The sequence below is a fragment of the Ailuropoda melanoleuca genome, chromosome 20 (genome assembly GCF_002007445.2).
Source record: "Ailuropoda melanoleuca isolate Jingjing chromosome 20, ASM200744v2, whole genome shotgun sequence".
Classification (NCBI taxonomy): domain Eukaryota; kingdom Metazoa; phylum Chordata; class Mammalia; order Carnivora; family Ursidae; genus Ailuropoda; species Ailuropoda melanoleuca.
Genome location: NC_048237.1, coordinates 13,293,745 through 13,315,168, shown reverse-complemented (window position 1 = coordinate 13,315,168; position 21,424 = coordinate 13,293,745). Strand labels below are relative to the sequence as shown.

Sequence of the window (21,424 nt, the reverse complement as noted above, 5' to 3'; positions counted from 1 at the left end):
CATGTTTTACAGAATTTTAAGTGATATCCTGTTTTTAAGTTACAGAAGGGAAGTTTATACATTAGATACATAGAAAAATGTCTTTATATCTAAAATGATACAATTTCTGTCTGACCCTTATGGATGATTTTTTATTTTCTTTATATTTTTGTCTATGAGAAGAACCTTTTTGACAGTGAACGTGTATTGCTTTTCTAGTCAAATGAAACATCTTCTATTTCGAGAAGATGCTTAGCAGAAAAACCCAATAATTTCCAGTTTACTTATTCAGCTTACTGTCTTGTTGCAGCATTTTTAATGAAATATGAAAACTTGATATTTTTCTTTAGGAAAATGGGACTGATATTGCTGATCATGTTCGAAATTCTACTTGGGCAAAAAATGGCACCTACCAAGATGGTCTTCATAATGCCTCTGAAGAAGCCACAGAACAAAACATACGAGCTGGTACCCAGGCAGTTTTGCAGGTGGTTCGCATTTTGGTTATTTAAAAAAATACAATAAAATAATCATTAAATATTTCAAATATATGGTTCAGTATTTCATTGTACAGTATAATTTTTTAATAAGCTCAACACCCACATTTGTCAGTTTTCATTATAAAATGTTAATTTTGTTTTTTCCTTAACTTGAACTTCCTAATGTATATGTATTGATAAAAATTACATATTATTTTTCTAGACAACTTAACACTTTATATAATGTCATGGTGTACTGTCATCTGGTACTTTCTTCTTGCATTAACCATTATGTTTTTGAATTGTGTTGTTGATAAATAACTGTAGTTCATTCATTTTAGCTACTTTCTGTTATTGCAATTTAAGATTATTTCACATTTTACCTACTCATTTTTCTGTTGATGTTCTTTAAGTTGTTTGCAATTTCTCACTATTCCAAATAGTGCTACATTTTTCTTATGTATGTATTTCTTTTGCACATGTGGGAGAATTTCCTTAGGATATATACCCAGAAGTGGAGTTACTGGGTTGGAGGAGTTGTACATTATCATCCTTACTTTACCGTTATTGCCAAATTGTCCTCCGACATGGTTATAATAATTTATATTTCCTTTAGTAGTGTTTGTGAGTTCTTATTTCCTTACATCTTCCCCCTTTACTTACAGAGTCACATTTTAATTTTTGCTACCCCCTATGAAATGTTATTTCATCTTTTTAAGTTTGTGTTTCCCTTTTCTTCATCAGTACTGAAATTGAGCATCTTTTTATGAATTGCCTATTCATATCTTTTTCCATATTCTGTTGGGTTGTCTTTTTCTTGTTTTGTAGTTCATTATAGGCATTCATTTTTTAAATCAGACTGTTCTTGTCAAGGCCACATGTGACCTCCACATTGTTAATCAAGTGTATGTTTTTCTTTTTTTTTTTAAGGGAGAGCTAACACATGCACAATTGGAGGGAGGAGGGGCAGAAGGGAGGGAAAGAGAGAATCTTAAGCACGGAGTGTGACGTAGGGCCTCATCTCATGACCCTGAGATCATGACCTGAGCTGAGATCAAGAGTCATATGCTTAACTGACTGAGCCACCCAGGCACGCCAAATGTACGTTTTTCAATCCTAATCTTACCGGACTTGTCAGGAGCATTTTACAGAATAGACCATTCCCTCCCTATTGAAACTCTTCTTCACTTGGCTTTCAGAATAGCATCCCTCCTGTTTTTCTCCTAGCTCACTGGCCACTTCTCAGAATTTTTTACTGATTTTTTCATATGTCCCTGACCATTTCATTGTTGAAGGGCCCAAAATCAGTTTTTGGAACTCGTTTCTACTTATTATCTGGTTCATCTAATCCATTCTTCTGACTTTAAATGTTGTCTGTAGGGGCGCCTGGGTGGCACAGCGGTTAAGCGTCTGCCTTCGGCTCAGGGCATGATCCTGGCGTTATGGGATCGAGCCCCACATCAGGCTCCTCTGATGTGAGCCTGCTTCTTTCTCTCCCACTCCCCCTGCTTGTGTTCCCTCTCTCGCTGGCTGTCTCTATCTCATAAATAAATAAAAAAATCTTTAAAAAAAAATAAATATTGTCTATATACTGCATCATCTATAATTTTAGTTGTAGTCTGAGACCTTTTGTCTAAACTCTTAGTTTTTTTTTTCCTAAGGTTTTCTTTATTCATTTGAGAGAGAGAGAGAGAGAGAGAGAGAGAGAGAGGGCACAAGCAATGGGGAGGGGCAGAGGGAGAAGCAGAGTCCCTGCTCAGCAGGAAGGACCCTGAGTTCATTACCTGAGCCAAAGTCAGACGCTTAACTGACTGAGCCAGCTCCCTGAGTCTTAAACTCAAATATTCAAATGCCAAGTTAGCATCTTCACTTGGATATCTAATAAACATCTCAAACTTGACACGTCTAAAACTTCTGTTCTTGCTCAACAAACATGCTTTTCTTACAGTTTGCCTTGTTTCATTTATAGCACCTATTTTCCAATTGTCCAAGCCATCTTGTTTCCTGATTTTCTTTTATTATTAATTAATTTTAAAGATTTATTGATTTATTTTAGAGAGTGAGCAAGCAGGGGGTAGGGGCAGAGAGAGGGAGAGAGAAACCCAAGTAGACTCTGTGCTGAGTGCGGAGCCCAACACACGGCTCTATCTCATGACCCTGAGATCAGACCTGAGCCAAAACCGCAAATCAGATGCTCAACTGCCTGTGCCACCCAGGCGCCCCCCCCCCCGGCTTCTTTTATATCCTGCATCTAATTTGATAACACATCTTGGCCATCTTCAGATTGTATGCTGAATCTTAACTATTCAACATTTACACTACCTTTTGTGTCCAGGCCTCCATGGTCTTTTATCTGGATTAATACATTAAACTCCTAATTAGTATCCTTTCTCTGCTCTTGTCCACCCATCACCCTGGCATATTCTCAACACAGTAGCCAGAGGGATTCTGTAAAGTGGAAGTCAGATCATACCATTTTTCTGCTCAAAATCCTCTGTTGGCTTTGCATTATCACTAAGCATAAAAGCAAGTCTTTCTAATGGTCTATAAGGCTTTACATCATTGCTCCTCAAGGTGTGGTCCACAGACTAGTGCTGGCCCACAAGGTATATCACAAAATTGAGAGTAAGAGTTTAGAAACTAAGTCATCTAGTATCTCTTGATTTTGATGGTTTATGTTTATATCTTTATGTCTGTTTTCATTTCCTTTTTCTTATTAGTTCATTTTTATTGTATTTTACAATAGGATTGGTCTGCAAAGTTTGGGGGGAAGAACATATTCTTTCACCACTGTCACTGTGAGAAGTTCTGCTCCACACGCTCTGGTGGTTCTCAACATCATTTCCCAACTCCTTCCCCACTTCTTCACTTCACTCTGTACTCCTTGCTGTTCCTTAAACATGCTAGGGAGGCTTTCACCTCAGGTCCTTTAATCTTGCTTTTTCTTTTGTCTGTAATGCTTTTCTCCCAGATTGCTCATAGTTACTTCGTTGTTTTATTTCTAATAATTTATTTTGTGCCTCTTGCTTTTCTTGGTCAGTGTTACTAGACTTACAGAGTTAATGCTTTTCACTATTCTAAAGTTAGCTTAATATTCTTTTTTCTCCTGATTTTACAGCTATGTTTTATATGTAGTTCATCCAGGGTTTTAAATCAGGATTATGGGTATAGAAGATGTAAATGTCCTGTAGACATTTCACAGTAGATGAAATGTTCCGTACCTCCAGAGTATCCTCAAGAGCCTTTGCACACACCTGTCACCATTATAATTACTTTGTCTTCAATAACAAAATATAATTAATGATTTGACTTTAATAGTTCTTTTTAATTTTTCTAAAATAAAAGATGCATATTGATGGCACCTCATTAGTAGTACTATAATATGTGATCTATTCATGCAGTTTGTTATTACTAAAGCAGATAAACACACATAGTCTATAAACATGAAAAGAGAGTAAAAGATGGTATTGAGCACCTTATTCTGAAAATTCTTAATTTAGATATCATCTTCTAAACTGTATTTTTTATTGTTTGTTTCATTTTTTGACAGCAATAGCATTATTATATTAAAGCTCTCAGTTTTAAAAAATGCTGTTTTTCACTTGATTTATTTTCCTTGGGTGCCTAGTAGTGATTTTATATTTGTCTAGATAAATGTAAAAACAAAATGGTTTAATGGGTTTAAATTTCATATGTCAGGCTAGTGGTAGAAATAGGGTCAGAATTAACCTGTAGTCTTAATGCTTTTAAGTTCATTATAGATCACCTAGTGATCAGCATCTGAATTTATTTTTTCTTTAAATAAGAAATTTTAATTTTATAATGAATAGCTAATGATGTCTTTTGTCTTAGGTGTTTATTATAAACTCATCGAACATATTTCTTCTTGAACCTGCAAATGAAATTAAAAACCTTCTGGATGAACACACAGATATGTGTAAACGCATTCTTAATATTTATCGGTTCATGGTTGTACAAGTGTCAATGGACAAAAAGACTTGGTAAAAAATATTTATCCTTTATGTTTTTTTTAATTGTGTATATATAATTATAGTAATTTTTAGAGGAATAGTGTCTGTGAACAGGGCCTGTCACAATATTGTAGAGGTTTCTATTAGTGAGTAAATACTTTATATAATAATTATAATGACAGTCTCTTTATCTCAGATACCTTTGATCAGCCTTCTTGAAATATTTTTCTAAAGTGGACATATGATGTCCCCTACCACCACTCTCAGGAATGAATACATGCGTGAATAAATGAATTTATGCATGTGTGAGTAAAAGAAGTAAATGATTAAGTGTGTGAATGCCTGATTCCTTAACCTGGCATTTAAGGCCATGTACAGTGAAGTCCCTGCCTACTTTTCTGTGTTTCTCTCAAGCCTAAACTCCACCCTGCAGAATGGGATCCAACTCCCAGTTGTCACAATAGCTATCTTTAGATTCCACCTTCCTTTCTCCACAAATCCTATTCTCCCACTTCCTTTCATTCTGTATTTGTACCTCTGTTATAGTTCTTTTCAAAATTGTCTAAATCCTTAAATTATTTGTATAAATGTCTGTTTACCTCTGAATTGAAAGGCCCTAAAAAGTATGTTTCTGTTGTCTTTGTTTTTTTATTTCCTACATTTCTTAGCATAGTATTTTATATATTATTTGTACTCTATACATATTGAGTACATATTATTTGTACTCTATACATATTGAATGGAAAAATAGACCTTTTCGGGGAAAGAACAGTTCTTCAGTTTCTGTAAAAATAGACCTTTTCGGGGAAAGAACAGTTCTTCAGTTTCTGTAAAAGTGATACATGTTCATTGTAACAATAGAACAAAGAAAAGTTTTAAAAAGAAAATTAAAGTTGTCCCAAAACTCACTCTTGGAGGTAATCATTGTTTGCCCTTTAATGAACATCTGGTTCACCAAACCATGTATATAGTCACATAGTATTATGCCATTTGTATGTGCCATAATTTTCTTAACCAGTCCCCTTTTGATGGGTATGTAGTTATTTCATTTTATTTTTGGGTGGAGGGAAGACAGTGATCTTATTATACATACATAATTTTTCTCCTTTGACTTATTCTTAAAAAGTGGAAGTACTTAGTGAAAGATTATGCCTAATACGTGTTTTGCTGCATATGGAAAAATGGCTTTGTTTTGAAAAAAGTCTTCATTAGCGGTATTTATATCAGGAAGTAGTTTGTTATTAACTTAATTGGAACACTTTTATATGCCAGGTATGTTTTTAAGCACTGTACGTGCATTTTCTTTCTTAATCCTTGTAGCACCTCTCAGGTAAATAATATCTCTATTTTACGTGGTGAGTCTTAGGCACAAAGAGATTTGTTTGCTTATCTTTATTTACATAGCTGAGATTTGAACTGGTCCTTCAGACTACAGAGCCTAGGTTATTATTATCCAGTAACCGTACTACTTTGGACCATTCTTTTGTTGTTCTCTGTCCCCCCTTCCTTGTTTTTTTTTGTTTTTTTTTGTTTTTTAATGTACTTTGTATCAGTGCTGTTGAGCCAGGTTAAAGTGACTGTACTGCTATATGGAACACAATTTTAGAATTAAAAAAAATTTTTTTTATAAGTTCCTTTGCAGTCATAGCATTATGAGAGATTATTCACATATTTACATTGAATGTATAAGATTTTATGAATTAAAATCATTACTATCATATTACAAATTGAAAGGTCATATATCAATGAGTTTTGAATTGGCCACAAATCAGATAAGATTTATTTGGAAAATCTATACTTCATTGCGTGTGTAGTTGATTTCAAAAAGTTCTATATTTCATACAGCTAAGCCAGAAGACTAAGATTACAAATGTGGCAACTTTGATTTTTATTTTATGAATAAATGCATGTATTTATTTGTTAATAAATTCAGGATATTTTTCATTGAGTGATACTTTTCTATTTGATTCTGCCTTCCCTTCCCAGAAAAATGATGACATCTAGGTCTGTGATCTCTTACTACCTTTGATACATTTCTCACATGGATTGCCCCACGTCCCACATGTTGCTTTGCCTGGAATGGGCCCACAGACAAATCAGAGAGGAGGCTGTGATAGGGACTTGGGCTGGTAGCTTGGCTGTACACCCAAACTGAAATACCCTTTTTCACATGTGGTTTAATCAGTTTCCAAATTATCAAGTGCAAATAAGGTAGTTTTATGGACTTAATAATAAGCTTCTAGGAGAAAGAGGCAAGGTAGAAATAATATTAGGATTGTCTTGACTTGGAGTACACAAGAATAAAGGGTTTAAAATGGCCAAACTTAAAAGGATGGAAAGAGGGCAAAAGAGTGATGGTCCTTGATTACCTGTCAGGATCACTGTGATATATTAATCTTAAAAATCTTATAGTTTTTGAAGTTTTACCTGGTACACTTCTGGATATGTGCTTGTTTTCCATGTTATAAAGATGAAGATTAGATGTATAGGCATCAAGGTAGAAATGTGTTGTATAGCTAGAGGAATGTTCTTCAAGTAATAACCTCTTCCTAAGGTTAATACTTGATTTTGGGGTGTCAGAGGATGGGAGCTGCCTCCACATTCTTACCTCTCAATTCATCAGCTTTTGCATACATTTTTAATTGATGGAAGGGTTTTGTGACTGAAAAATGGTTTAAGAATGGCTGGTATAGTTTATAAAATGGAATTTTAAATTTTAATATTTAAAGAATTCTAAAAATTTGAAAGATATTTGATATTTGACTTATTGAAAGATAATACATTTTATAACATTAATTTTAAAGTTATTCATTAACCAAAACAAACATATGCAAGAAGGAAACATTAATTAATTTTTCTACTTTAAGGGAACAGATGCTGCTTGTGTTGCTCAGAGTCACGGAGTCTGTACTGAAGATGCCATCACAAGCTTTTCTACAGTTCCAGGGGAAAAAAAATATGACCTTGGCAGGTCGACTTGCAGGACCACTTTTCCAGGCAATAAAAATAAATAGATAGATAAATAGATGGATAGATATGTATTTTTATGAGTCATTGAGCCCTGAACTTGTTACTTGGGGGAAAAAAGCTTTAAATCAAAGATCGTTTCATATTAAAGGATCTTTTGTAGAACTAAATTAAAAGTTGCTTTTCTAAATAGGCTATTTGCCATACATATAAACTCACAACCTAGTGTAAGAGTGGAGGAAATACCAGGTCTGTGAAAAGAGAGTTGAAACAAGCTGATGGTATTTAACTTTTTCTCTTGTGTAGCATGCTTACATGATTACAAGAAGCTGCCAGGGAGCTTCATGAGTAATGGCTTGATTGTTTGCTTTATGAGTTTCCAAGTCTCTGGCATTGTTAGAAAAACTAAACTTTCTTTTAAGTTGTTCTGTAGTAATGGAAAAGTAGTTAATAATCAAGATTGAGTCTTATCATGCTGTTCTGTAAGACTTTATTCACTTCTGTATTTTAAGTATTTTATATGTTTGAACATATAAAAATTACATATTGTGTTTTTCAACCTGAGAACAGAGTATTGACTTTAAATGTATTATGGATTCTTTGGAAATACCAAAATAATATATTCTTAAGATGACACATTAAATACAAATACAGGGATAAAATGGTTCTTAATATCAAAGATAAAAAGCTACTCAGATCTAATTCTTGGCTATAAATATAGTCATTCAAATAATTTTTTAAAAAATATTCTTGTTTGCCTAAAATTTTATGCTAGTAGTGAAATCTTTTGAAGCCAGTTACGTTACCTAAACTCTTAACTTCTTAAGCCCTTTTTAAAAAAATTTCCCAATTGTTGGAACTAACCCAATGTTGTAACTATAGGAAGGCAAAATTTTAGCTTGCTTTGTGGAATAACTTTTTTGTAGTGTAAATGTTCAAAGAGAGAGAGTCACTAGTTGTTACTGTTCTGTACTGTAGGCTCTGCTCATTTTCATCTTACATTTACTGTATAAATTTATGTGAATTCCTTAGTAAAATTTTAGCTTTTAAAAAACTTCTGAAGCTTTAAAAAAAACTCTTCACTACTTGTTTCTTCAAAAGGAGGTTATAGCTTCAGTAGAAATCCCTAAAATCTCAGGGGTAATGGCTGATCACTAATTTCTGCCCTTCAATGAATAGATTTTTTATTGTATGATTGGATATTTTACAAAATGCCTTTAATTCTTCTGGTTTCTTCAAAAGGAAACTTAATTTTATTCTTTAATTTACATACAATTTTTCAAAAACATTTCATTAAGTATATCTCCAGTAACTTTTTTTTCTCGAATATTCAAATTATATACAGATTTTCATCTTCATTTGAGAATGTAGGTTTGGTCAGTTTAGCTCAGTAAGCATTAGTAAATAATTCAACATAATTTCAAATTTTTAATTGTGTGGAGACTCTTTTTAAGCAGCATTTATTTAACATTGATGTAATACAGCATGAAGGATAGTTACAACTTTAGGGATATTTCTTTCCAGTTTTGATAACTTGTCCTAATTGCTAGAATGTTGGGTGTTGGCAATTGTTGAAATGTATGGTAGATATTAACGATTGCATGAATTCCTTTGTAAGTGTTATGTACCAAGAAAGGGTCATGGATATTATGTGATTTAAAATTCTGCTTGTTCTTAGGTAATTTTTTTTTATAATTGAATATCTGAATTTGAATGCATTTCATTGTTATTTATTTGTCTTTATAGACTCTTATCGTTGCCTGGATTAAAGCAAACCTTAATGTGTACATCTCTCGAGAGCTATGGGATGACTTACTCTCAGTATTATCCTCATTGACCTATTGGGAAGAGTTAGCCACTGAGTGGTCACTGACTATGGAAACACTAACTAAAGTTTTAGCTAGAAATTTATATAGTTTGGATCTCAGTGATTTACCACTGGATAAGCTGAGTGAACAGAAGCAAAAAAAGCACAAAGGGAAAGGTAAGAGTTGTCCACAGAGATGCTCCCCATAAATTTGTTTAAATAATTTGGTCTGGGAAAATCAAGTTAGGGAGACAGGTGACAGTAAAAAGTTATGTTTTCTTGTAACTGTTCCCTCCTTCATTTGCCCTGCAGATTAAAAATTTTCAACAATAGAACATGTAGGTACCTTGTAATTTTTCTTGAAGAGCCTTAAACTCATTAGTAATTTCGATGAGAAAGTGTTCTGTATATATCTAGCTAAAATTTAAATAAATAAATTAGAATCTTAAATATTTTATTTTAAATAATTAACCAAAATGAAAATTTATAACATGCTCTTCCTTTTTATCATATGCAGCTTTTTTGTTAGAATTTAGAAGATGATTTCATGTTACTCTATTTAAAAAGAATTATTTGAAAAATTCTTTTGAAAGCATTTTCTTAGTTTTAAATAAAAGCAAACATTCCCTAGATGTGGATTATGTATCTATTGAGTGTTTAAAAGGGGGAGAGGGACAATGACATAGTGATTTAATACTTTTTTTATAATCCTTGATGGGTTAGTATTTTTCACTCTTTTTTTTTTTTTTAAAGATTTTATTTATTTATTTGACAGAGATAAGAGACAGTCAGCGAGAGAGGGGACACAAGCAGGGGGAGTGGGAGAGGAAGAAGCAGGCTCACAGCAGAGGAGCCTGATGTGGGGTTTGATCCCATAATGCCGGGATCACGCCCTGAGCCGAAGGCAGGCGCCTAACCGCTGTGCCACCCAGGCGCCCCCAGTATTTTTCACTCTTAATAAGTAGTTGCTGGCTAGAGATTATACCTGAGTCACATTTCATATTTAACATAGTCCATGGTAGTTAATTATGTGACCAAAATACTTTTTCCTGGACTGTTTATTTCCCAACTGGCTATTATTGGCAGGTAGAGATTTAGTAACTTCCACCACAGGATGGCTTTTGGTTAGCTCATTTCTCAAACTTTTTGGCTATGCAAATGTTTCTTTTTTAATGAAACAAGTGGATGGCAAAGGATTTAATAATAGTTCATTTTTGATGGTATAATTTTAGAATTCTCTATCAGTTTTGGAATATGATTTTTACATAAATTGAAGTTCAAAAAGGCCTTATGGTACAGGAACAATTAACTTGATACTTTATAATGCATTATGAGTAAACCTGAGAATCTGAGGCAAGGTAGCATGCTTAAGTTGAAGAGATTATTAATCAGGTGACAGTATACTGAGATTGAAAATCTACATTTCTAGGAGTTGGACATGAATTTCAGAAGGTTTCAGTTGACAAGTCATTTTCTAGAGGATGGAGTCGTGATCAGCCTGGCCAAGCCCCAATGAGGCAGAGAAGTGCGACAACCACTGGTTCCCCAGGAACCGAAAAGGCAAGGAGTATAGTACGGCAAAAAACTGTTGGTATGTACTCTTTAAAATGATGAGAATTGGACAGGGCAATACGTTTATAGTCCTTAATAACAAAATATGTAAATATATAGTTTTCTTATCAGTTAACTTTGGTCATTAAAGGACAAACTTGTATAACAAAACCTTCTTTTTAGTAGTACTCAAGAGTCTAATGACGTGACATGTTACTCGTGTATGCTATTAAGATTTATTCTACAGTATAATTTTTATGTAGTTTATTATACTGAAGGTATCAATAATTTTAAACTGTTTTTTACAGAATTGAAGAAATAGAACTCTGATTCACTTTACAGAACTCGTGCATTAACTGGTAGAGTTTCTACTAAGTGAATATACTCACAAACATGGGAAATCAGGGTAGCTAATTTTCAATTATGTAATTAGATTGGCTTCACACACTTCGAACTAGGAATTCATGCTTGCAGATAGCTGAGACCAAGGTGGAGATTGTTGCTAGGTTCCTTGCAGCTTTTAACAGACATGGAAGAAATTTCTATAATCTTGGAAGTAGCAGCAAAGGAGCAATGATGGGAAGAATTCTGGATGCAGAATCATTCAGTATACTCTGGACTTAGCCACCAGTTATTCCTCTTCCTTTCAGAGACTTATAACTTGGTCTGAATTATAATAGAAAGAGTGCTGCAATGAAAAATAAGAAGGCTTTGTCCTCTTTTTATATCTTGTCTTCATTACTGAATAGCTAGATAATCTTGAACTTCCTAGGCTTTATTTACTTCATCTGTGTAATGGGAATGATAATACCTTATGTTCCTGAAACAAAATTACTTAAAGTTGCTTTAGGTTTTACAGTTTATGATTTTTTAAAAAGATTTTATTTATTTATTTGAGAGGAAGAAAGAATGTGGGTATGCTAGTGCACCAACAGGGGGAGGGGCAAAGGGATAGGAAGAAGCAGACTCCCCACTGAGCAGGGAGCTGTGATGATGGGATGCAATGGGGGGCTTTATCCCAGGACCCTGAGGTCATGACCTGAGCTTAAGTCAAATGCTTAACCTACTGAGCCATCCAGGCACCCCTACAGTCTATGATTTTTATGGCAGGAGCATTTTTTATGGAAACGTATCTATATTTGGTGGTAATCAGTGAAAAACACTATTAATTTAAAAGAATTAAAAATCAATTTTAAATCCTTCAAAAGAATTATGTTTTTGCAGTTGTTTTCTGCCTATAAAATAAGCATAGAATTGTCTATGTCAAGAAGAATAAGAAATGTTACAAGGATAAAGGGTGTGGATGAATTAAAATTAATATAATGTTTAAAGTTTTGGTGTAGAATCATTTTTTGAGATTTTTAAGAAGATGTTGATTACATCTGAAATGCCTTTCTCTATTTTATATTAATGTCACATTTAATGAAAATATTTGTATATTGGTTAGGACAGAATTTTTAAGACAGAATTCTTTTAAGTTAAAATTTTACTTTGTTTTACTTAAAGCATATCTTTTTTTAAAAGTTCCTCATATAATTTTTCTGATTATAGAAGTAATTTATGCTTAGTTTGGAATGTAAAGTTTAAGGAAGCATCAATGAGCTATCTAATGAGAAACAGTCATTAACATGTTGGCATATTTCTAATCTTAAAAAGCATATAATGAGCAAAATACTGCTCTTAAACTCCTACCTGACTATGATTCCATTCTGGTACGTATGCCAAAACAACCTTGTCTGGCTTGTTAATCAAACAAAACTATCACATAAAAAGTTGAAGTATTAAAAATTCTGTTCAGAAAAGTGCTTGCCTAAGTTAGAAAATACTAACAGGAGCAGCAGATTAATTTAAGATAGTGTTTGAATATATATTTTCTCAAAATATTTTTAAAAATTTTATGTTCGTAGTGAGTGTACACAATTAAAAATTCAATCTATGATATAGTGTATACATTCTAGTAAGTCCCTCATCACTACTCCTGTCTAAGGTTTTGCTTGTGCCAACACATTATTAAAGGAGATGCAGTGAATTTAGGACTTATTTTAGACTTACTTTAGAATATGTTTGTGAGAAGTAATAACTTGTTTGCATCTATGATTCAGGACCTGATATTCAACTGTTGGAACAAATATATCACATTTCTGTTTTCACATTTTCCTTTTACTTTATTTTTATTAAAACATTGAGCCTTAGTTTGGGGACTTATAAAGGCATTTCTGCCAGTGGACAGATATATATGTATGATGTGAATTTTATTTAATTATAAATATGGAGAACTATGTGTAATTTTAGAAGTGAGAAAAGGCCAAATTTGCCTTCCTTCTATTTATTTTGTGTTTGTGTGCTTTTAGGGATTTAATACATTTACTGTTTATGAATTTCTTATGTTGCATGGGAACTCCTGAATGAAGGTTACAGTTTTTGACATAATATGTGTATTTTATGGTCCAAGATGAATTTATATAGAATGCATCTATTTTTTCTTTTTTGAGAAGGGTAAAGATACAAAGCCCTCAAAAATTGGTATGCTTATATGTTTGAAAATTTGTTTTTTCTTCTTGATGTTACATTTTTCATACTGCCCTTTCATCTACATACAACACATTACAGATTTAAAATCAGTGATATGTGTGTCTTAGGAATGTGTGTGGCAGTAGGAATTTCAGTGACTTTCTGGAGATTTCTGACCTAAGCTTTGGATTAGTAAATTTCCCTAAAAATCCTGGTAGCTAATTCATCATTAAGTAATTTTCTATAGTGCAGGTTACATGGCTGTGGCACTGGACAGATTTTCAGGTATGCATAAAGACCTGTAGTATAGTAAAAAAATAGAGGGATGCATTTTTGTAGAATTCATTTAGGACCATAACAAACTGAAACCACTGTGATTATGGAAAATCCCAAAGGAAACGCCCAAGCTCTTCCTTCAAGTTGGTGGTAGGAAAGAAGGAACAAAAGGAATTGTTATCTTCAAGGAATTATCTAACCCAAGGGGAAAAATAGAGAAAAACTTGTAATTCTTCTGTAGAATTGAAAACTTAATCAAATTAGTTTTACTTCTTTTTTTTTTTAATTTTTTTTATTTATTCGGCAGAGATAGAGACAGCCAGCGAGAGAGGGAACACAAGCAGGGGGAGTGGGAGAGGAAGAAGCAGGCTCATAGCAGAGGAGCCTGATGTGGGGCTCGATCCCATAACACCGGGATCACGCCCTGAGCCAAAGGCAGACGCCCAACTGCCGTGCCACCCAGGCGCCCCAGTTTTACTTCTTTTTTTTAAGATTTTATTTATTTATTTGACAGAGAACAAGCAGGGGGAGTGGCAGGCAGAGGGAGAGGGAGAAGCAGGCTCTTTACTGAGCAGGGAGTCATATGTGGGGCTCAATCTCAGGACCCTGAGATCGTGATGTGAGCCAAAGGCAGATGCTTAACCAACTGAGCTGCCCCACATCAAATTAGTTATAAAAGAAACAATTTAGTTTTTGAAATAAGTATCTTTTTTTATTTACTCCTCTGTATGTTCGCAACTGAAACCTTTCTTTTTCAAATAATTATGCCAGACTCCCCAAATACAGATATTCATTAAGCCTTTATTGAGCTCGTATGTCCCAAGTACTAGGATTATAAAGATCAGAGGATATAGCTGTGTGTTTGAAAAGTTGGGAGGCTGACATAAAAAACATGCAGTCCGCTAAAAGTAGATTGTAAGCTTTGCAAAGCAGGGATTCTTAATTATTTTGTTCATTGCTATATTTATTGCCAGTAAATTAATTACGTAGAGTCAGAAAAGCTTCACAGATGAGATAACATTTTGAGTAAGGAGTATTAGGAAGAAAAGAAGACCAAGAATATTATGAATTCACAGAGCCATGCTGTTTTGGAAGAGCATGAAAATTTCAAACAGTATAATTCTTGGTGGCAGCAGCGTGTGAGAACAGAAGGAGAAGATGCAGTTGCAGTGATTAGTGCAGCCAGGTCACATAGGCCTTGTGTGACAAGCTAAGGAATTTAGACATCAGGGAACCAGGAGTTTCCATTAACCAGGACAACCAAGATTTTGAATTGATACTAATGCTCAAATTTTTTTTAACCATCATATTATACTGGATATTATGCAATATTGTTTAAGTCCTCTATTCATACATAAGAATATGCATACCTTCATTTATTCAAGGATCCCTAAACTGGAAGTTAAGTTAAAAATATGTTTGGGAATTATAAACTTGACTATTAATTTCTAAATGTGCTAAAATTTGTCTTTAATTGTATGAGCTGGTGACTCCTTATACGAGACTACCAAATGCAACTACAAATGTAATTTTTAAAAAGTGATCCAGTTTTTAATTTATCTTGAAGAACTTAATCTTTAAAGTTTTTATATTATATGCTTAAGATTTGAATTAGCACAAACTTATTTTTCTCAATGACTTGATTTTTCATCCAGATTGCAAATTTTATTTTCTTTAAATATTCCTACTTAAAATTTGTAAATTATACTGTTAAGCACAAGCAGGGGGAGGGGCAGAGGCAGAGGGAGAAGCAGACTCCCCATTAAGCAAGGAGCCTGATGTGGAGCTCTATCCAGGACCCCAGGATCATGACCTGAGCCGAAGTCTGACGCTTAACCAACTGAGCCACCCAGGCATCCTATATACTCTTACGCTTTAATATAAATAAGAGATATGGATTTAAGTAAGCATTCTTCTCCTACCAAGATCGAATACTAACCATGAGATTCAGTTCTTTAGATTATGAATTACATAAAATGTTCTAAAAATGACCTAGGAGTGACTTCGAAACTTTGTTAGGGAAGAGTATGAAAGTAGAAATGATTTGTTTTTGGAATTCAGCTTCATTAAGAAGAATGACTCAGAATTGCCTCATAATGGCTCAGAGAAATGCCCAAATATAGTACCAAATTTTCTTTGAACTAATAATGTTGAGTTCTTTTCAGTGTTTCCATTCAATGAACTTTTCAACCCTTGATTTGAGAAAGAACATAGTGCTAATTTAAAGTGTCTCCTGATTTTTAATGCTATACCATTGTAACTGCTAATAATAAAAAGCATTTTCCTGCTTTACACCAAAAACTTTACATTGGAAATGTCATGTGTTCTCTGATTTCTTTTCTTACAGCTTGCCAGTATTTGCCGTGCTGAAATGTGTTTTAATTTAAAATTTCCTTCCTTTGTATCTTTTAGTTTTTCTCTGTTGCTGCTTTTTCTGTGACACAAGGCTTTCATTATAGTCACTCTTCTTTTTTCCTTCCCCACTTCTTTCTTTTCCTTTTTAAAGCCATGAGAAGCCGATCCATTGGTGAATGTGCTCTGCCATCGGCCTATATACGCAGTGCTAAAAGTGCTCCTGTTCTGATCCATACTTCCAAACCCTTCTTGCCTGATATTGTTCTCACTCCCCTTTCTGATGAGCTTTCAGGTAGTGCCACCTCTGCTAATTTCTGCACCACCTTTTTCACTTTTAATCTTTCTGCTTTCAAATTTGCTTAATCAAATAAACTCTTCAAAGTTAATTTCTATGGGGGAGGCATGGGAAATTGGGAAAGTGGTTGAGAAATCAACATTTTGAGTTATTTGAATTCTAATGCTATCCTGGCATTCATTCTGGAAGTGCTAAGTTTAGTGCTGTGCCAATGTCCAATATTTTTGGTTGTCGATTTTTTCTGTTTACAGTTGAGTTTTTTCTTCTCAGGTGGTTAAAAGAAGTAGTAATATATATTTATGTCATTATAGGTGTCTGACAAAAGATGACTTGAAAGGTAACAATCAGAGCCTTGACTTTTAATTTCCCATTGTTTTGACTAATGATATGGTAAATCTTGAATAATGCATCTCTATCATCTGTAGTAATGGAAGTAAGTAAGGGGAATCAGTAATTGAGAAAAGTATATAATCTTAGAGTTGCTTTGGAATAAATCTTTGTATCTATGTTAGATTATATTAGATTATAATAGGATATAGAATTCTAAGAACTCACTTTTAAGCCAAATAAAGAAAACCATTCTATGAAGCCCCAATTTTTAAGGAACCTCAAAACCTGGTCACCTTTTCAGTTCTGCCTCAGGTCATCGATCCCCAGTACTAAGATGAGATGGTCTGCTCTTTAATAAGGTTTAATTAACATGTGATAAAATGTATAGATCCTGGGATCAGTAATGATTTTTGAGAATTATACACACTCCTATTAACTGTTATCCCAAAGAAAATGTAGAACATTTCCATTATCCCCCAAATTCCCTAGTGACACTTTCAAGTCAGTACCCCTCCTCCACACAATCGCTTTTGATTTCTATCACTGTACCTTTTTTAAAAAATAATTTTGTGTGAATAAAATCATATTGCATCTTATCTTTTAGACAGAAGCAAACATGTTGAATAGTTACTATGCAAAATGTGCTAGCTTGAAGAAAATGACTTGTACATTTTTAGGTACTTTCTTACCACTCTTCTTACGTGTGTTTCCTTAAAAATGCCACTTTTGGTGAGGTTGACTTCTTTTTTCTTTTAAACAACCTGTCTTTATCCTTTCAGTTCTTAATGGATTAAAGGTTTATGCGAGGGAAGGTGCTTTTTAAAAAAAAAAAAAAAGATTGAGTTATTTATTTCAGAGGGAGATAGAGAGTGGGGGTGAGAGGTGGAAAGAGCAGAGGGGGAGAGAGAATCCTGAAGTAGACTCCCCGCTGAGTGTGGAGCCTGACATGGGGCTTGATCCCAGGACCCCAAGATCACGACCCAAACCAAAATCAACTCAGCCACTTAACTAGCTGAGCCATCCAGGCATCCCAAAGGGAAGGTGCATTATTATTACTATTTTAATTTTTTATTAATAATGGTATTTCAGTTGAAGTGCTTTCCACCATCTGTAATCTAATTAAGATCAGAGATTTCAATCAAACATATTGAAAGGTGAATATATGTAGAAAAATAGATACTCCTGTGGTTGGTGTTCTTTGAAAACACTGTAAATGAATAAAACTTAGTATTTTACTTTTCTAAAAATGAGAAACTAAAGTGTTCAGTTATTGGATGTGGTATGTTTGTGTTTTCTAGTTCAAGATACCTTGAATGATAAATATTTAGACATATTCTTTATGGTGTTTTTGAGAAGTGTTCAATATTATTTTTTAGAACCAAAGTATAATAGAAATAATCTCTGATGAATTTTATAATGAAATTGATAGTCGACTTTGCAGTTTTATGGATGACAATAATACAGAAAATTTGGCCTCAAATCCAAACCTGGGTGCTCAATAAGTGTGATGATGAATGAATATGTATTTGACAGCAGTAAGATTAGGCTACCTAAATAATTTAAGCTATCGAACCAAAGAGTAGCAAGATTAGAAAATATGTAAATGGAATAATATAAATTTTCATATATAGAAGAAAACAGCAAATATTTTTGTTACACATGATGTTTAGCTACAAATAAAGAATTTGGATATTTTGTCTCTTCGGCGCTCCATTTAAGCACTCTACATTCCTATGTAAGTAGCACTGATTTTGGTTGATTGCATCAAATTATAATTTAAGTTACATAAATGGGCAAAACAATACTTCTGTTCTTATAACTTATTGTATATAGCTAAAAGAAACTCCCAATTTGTTGTAAACTTCTCTGAGATATATTTTTTGCTTCAAGCTTTTTTTAGTTTTAAGAAATATTTTTAAAGCATTTACTCCAAACCATTTTTGACATGTTTAGAAAAACTGAAGTGAATTTTGGCCACTAGATCTTTTTTTTAAAGTTATTATTTATTTATGAGGGAGAGAGAGAGCACAAGCACAGGAGCACCCAAAGCAGGGGCCGCGGGGGCAGAGGGAGAGGGAGAAGCAGACTCCCCGCTGAGCAGAGAGCCCAACACAATGCAGGGCTTGATCCCAGGATCCTGTGAACATGACCTGAGCCAAAGGAAGGCAGAACCCTAACCAAGAGAGCCACCCAGGTGCTCCTTGGACACTAATTCTTAAATGTCTGGATCAAATACTCCCTTGCTGTGTTAAAACTGTCAGGAGGATTTATTTTTCCTTAGAATCTTAAGGGCTTTACAAAATTTCTTGTCTGCAACTTAAATAATATTTTGGCAAATATGCATGTTAAGTGCTGAAGTATTTTTTAAAAGCTAAAATAAAGGTGAGCTGTTGCCTTTAAAATGTTGTAAGGTAGTGCCTTCACTAGGGTAGGTGTCTATTTCAGAATCCTTACTTCACTGTAAATACATAATTCAAAAAGATTACCTTTTAGTGATTTAATGGGGAAGGTGTTTTAGGAAGAACGAAAGGAATTTTCTAAGTGGCAGTTCTGTTTTTGTTTTCATTTCCTTCATTTGGGATAACATGCATTCTGTGATAGATTTAAAGAGTAGGATAATGGTGAGATATCAGTCACTAAATCAAAACAAACTTCATATCTGTTTATCAAAATAATGTTAATTTTAGAAAATATGGATTATATAGAAAAGTATATGAAAAATATACATAATCCTCCAAACCAGTGCTTATTTATTGATAACTTACAAGGTAGTTGCTTCCAGTTTTTTGTGCATGTGTACTACATATAAGACATAAAACCAAATTTAGACTTGGTTCATTTTAGTAAAAACCATTTTTCTTTTAAGACTTAAAAGAGGCAAGGAACATATAAAGTAGCAGCAAAAACTCCTCTTTCCTGAGAAGTGACTTGTGAATGAAATCATTTAAGATCGGGAGCTGAGGTTTCTGTAACTACTTCACCAAAAACAGTGAAAACAGAAGCAGAGTTCTCTGGAAAGATATTTACCTAATACTCTTGAATACTTATGAGGGTAAAAGGAAACTGTTTAATTCCTTTTTCCTTTTTAACCCTAAGATGTTAAAAAATGGACCATCAGCTTTTGAAGCACCCTATTTCTGTCCAGCCCTTTTTTCTCCTCCAGTATTCTTGTTTTAGACGTCCATTCTACCTACACTGTTGTGTGATGCTGTTTATGCTATTTATAGCTTTATACAGACCAAACTATTTGAATAGCTGAATATCATTGAAGAGTTTCTCTTAAGCTGGGGGACTAGTTCAAAGGCATTTGCTCTATATGTCTCATTAGTTCTTAACAATAGACTCATGTGTGACAATTGAAATATTTTTTCCCAGGCATCTCCCTCAGGTTTTGATGTAATATTCTGGGGGTTGCACAAGCATCTAACATTAGTTTTTAAAGCTCTACAAGTAATACAGGTGTCTGGGCAAGCATGCTGTCCCTGTCCCTAATTCCTAAACTAGATTATACTTTTAATTAAACATTTGGTAGGCTAGGCTAAACAGTCTTTCTTTTCCCAATAAATGGTTGACAGAGAAGCCAGAAATCTTAGTAATTGTTCTTGAGCAAATTAGCTTTTATTGCCAAAAATAATACTTCAGTGAAAGAAGCGATGTAAAAAACCATAAGCAAGGTGGGCACCTGACTTTGTTTATACTTTTACAACTGTTTCTTATTATTTTCTAATTAAGTAGTGTGGGTTTCTCACCCAGAAATTAAGTTTACAGATCTGCTTTCTTTGAACTAGTTCTCAACTGCTAACTTGTTTGTCATGCTTACTGTTAGACTCTAGTCTATCTAGGCCATATTACATAGGCTGCTAATGTTATTTAACAGTGCTTCATTATTTGAATTGAGCTCTGTAGAGCAAAAATATTTTGATCTTTCTACTTGTGTTTTCTGAGTATCAGGAGAAAGAAAATGTTAGCTCTCATGCCCCATCCTTTTCCTAAATTCTGCCTAATCAGGAGGAGGATTTTCCACCTCTAACCAAACAAGTAGGCCCTTCTTTACACAACCAAGGAATTTCTGTCTTACCGTCAATATGTGATAGTAATCTTTTACAGATTTTCTACCTGTAATCTGCTGGTTCTAGCATAATTCCAAATCTGATTTGTTTTGTTTTTGCTAAAATAATTTGTTTTTTTAAAGTACATCTCAAAACTTGAAGCTAACTTAAAGTGGCATTATATAACATGTTCATAAACAAAACAGTGTAATTTTCGTAACATAAAAAATGTATTGGTTATTTGTCTGTTTCCAAAATTTAAGAGTAAGGGAAACAATATTAGAAGGATGAAAGAGTAGAGGATAGTTTAGTGTTTTAAATTTTAGTGGTCTAAAATTAAAATTAATTATTTGAAGTTGATTTGTTGCTTTTAATTTTTTTGTGAGTTAAAATTTCTTTATTAATTTCTCTAAGCAAGAGAATTATGACATTGGGGCATCAGAAGGAGCCTTCCTGATTTAATAACTGGGAAAACCAAGTTGATAAAACTATGAGAATATGTAAAAGTTCAGAAAGGTTGCCAGTGTAAGAGTAATTTAGAAAAACCAGTAGCGTTTCTTTACACTGTTAATGACCAAAATAAAAGCAATAAAATAAGACTCACAATTGCAACAAAACATCAGCATAAACAGTTTTCCCATGATTTCAGTGATGTAGATACTGCTTTGAATTGCCTATAAATTGAACATCCAGTCTTAAAAATAGATTTTACTAGACTCTGTTAGTAATAAAATTGGAAACATGGATGCTCTGTGGTTCTTACCTTGAAAGTACATTGCCATGTTACCCAAATAGGCAAAAACATTTTTTAATTACATGAAGGACATTGTCATTTCTTTTAGGTAAATCCAGAA

The 21,424-nt window shown here is 33.6% G+C and overlaps 1 protein-coding gene across 8 annotated transcripts in view; it reads left to right on the top strand.

The window, feature by feature from the left end:
- Positions 1–21,424, top strand: part of RALGAPA1 (Ral GTPase activating protein catalytic subunit alpha 1) — a 241,958-nt gene that overhangs the window by 71,542 nt on the left and 148,992 nt on the right. For 5 of the 8 annotated variants that reach the window (XM_019803333.2, XM_034648614.1, XM_019803329.2 and 2 more), the window contains exons 12-17: positions 330–467; positions 4,311–4,459; positions 7,297–7,426; positions 9,143–9,380; positions 10,633–10,794; positions 16,048–16,188. In XM_019803333.2, coding sequence (XP_019658892.1) covers positions 330–467; positions 4,311–4,459; positions 7,297–7,426; positions 9,143–9,380; positions 10,633–10,794; positions 16,048–16,188 — 958 coding nt within the window. The remainder of the gene's footprint in view (positions 1–329; positions 468–4,310; positions 4,460–7,296; positions 7,427–9,142; positions 9,381–10,632; positions 10,795–16,047; positions 16,189–21,424) is intronic. The other 3 variants (XM_002922820.4, XM_019803334.2, XM_019803330.2) reach the window with 1 other exon arrangement.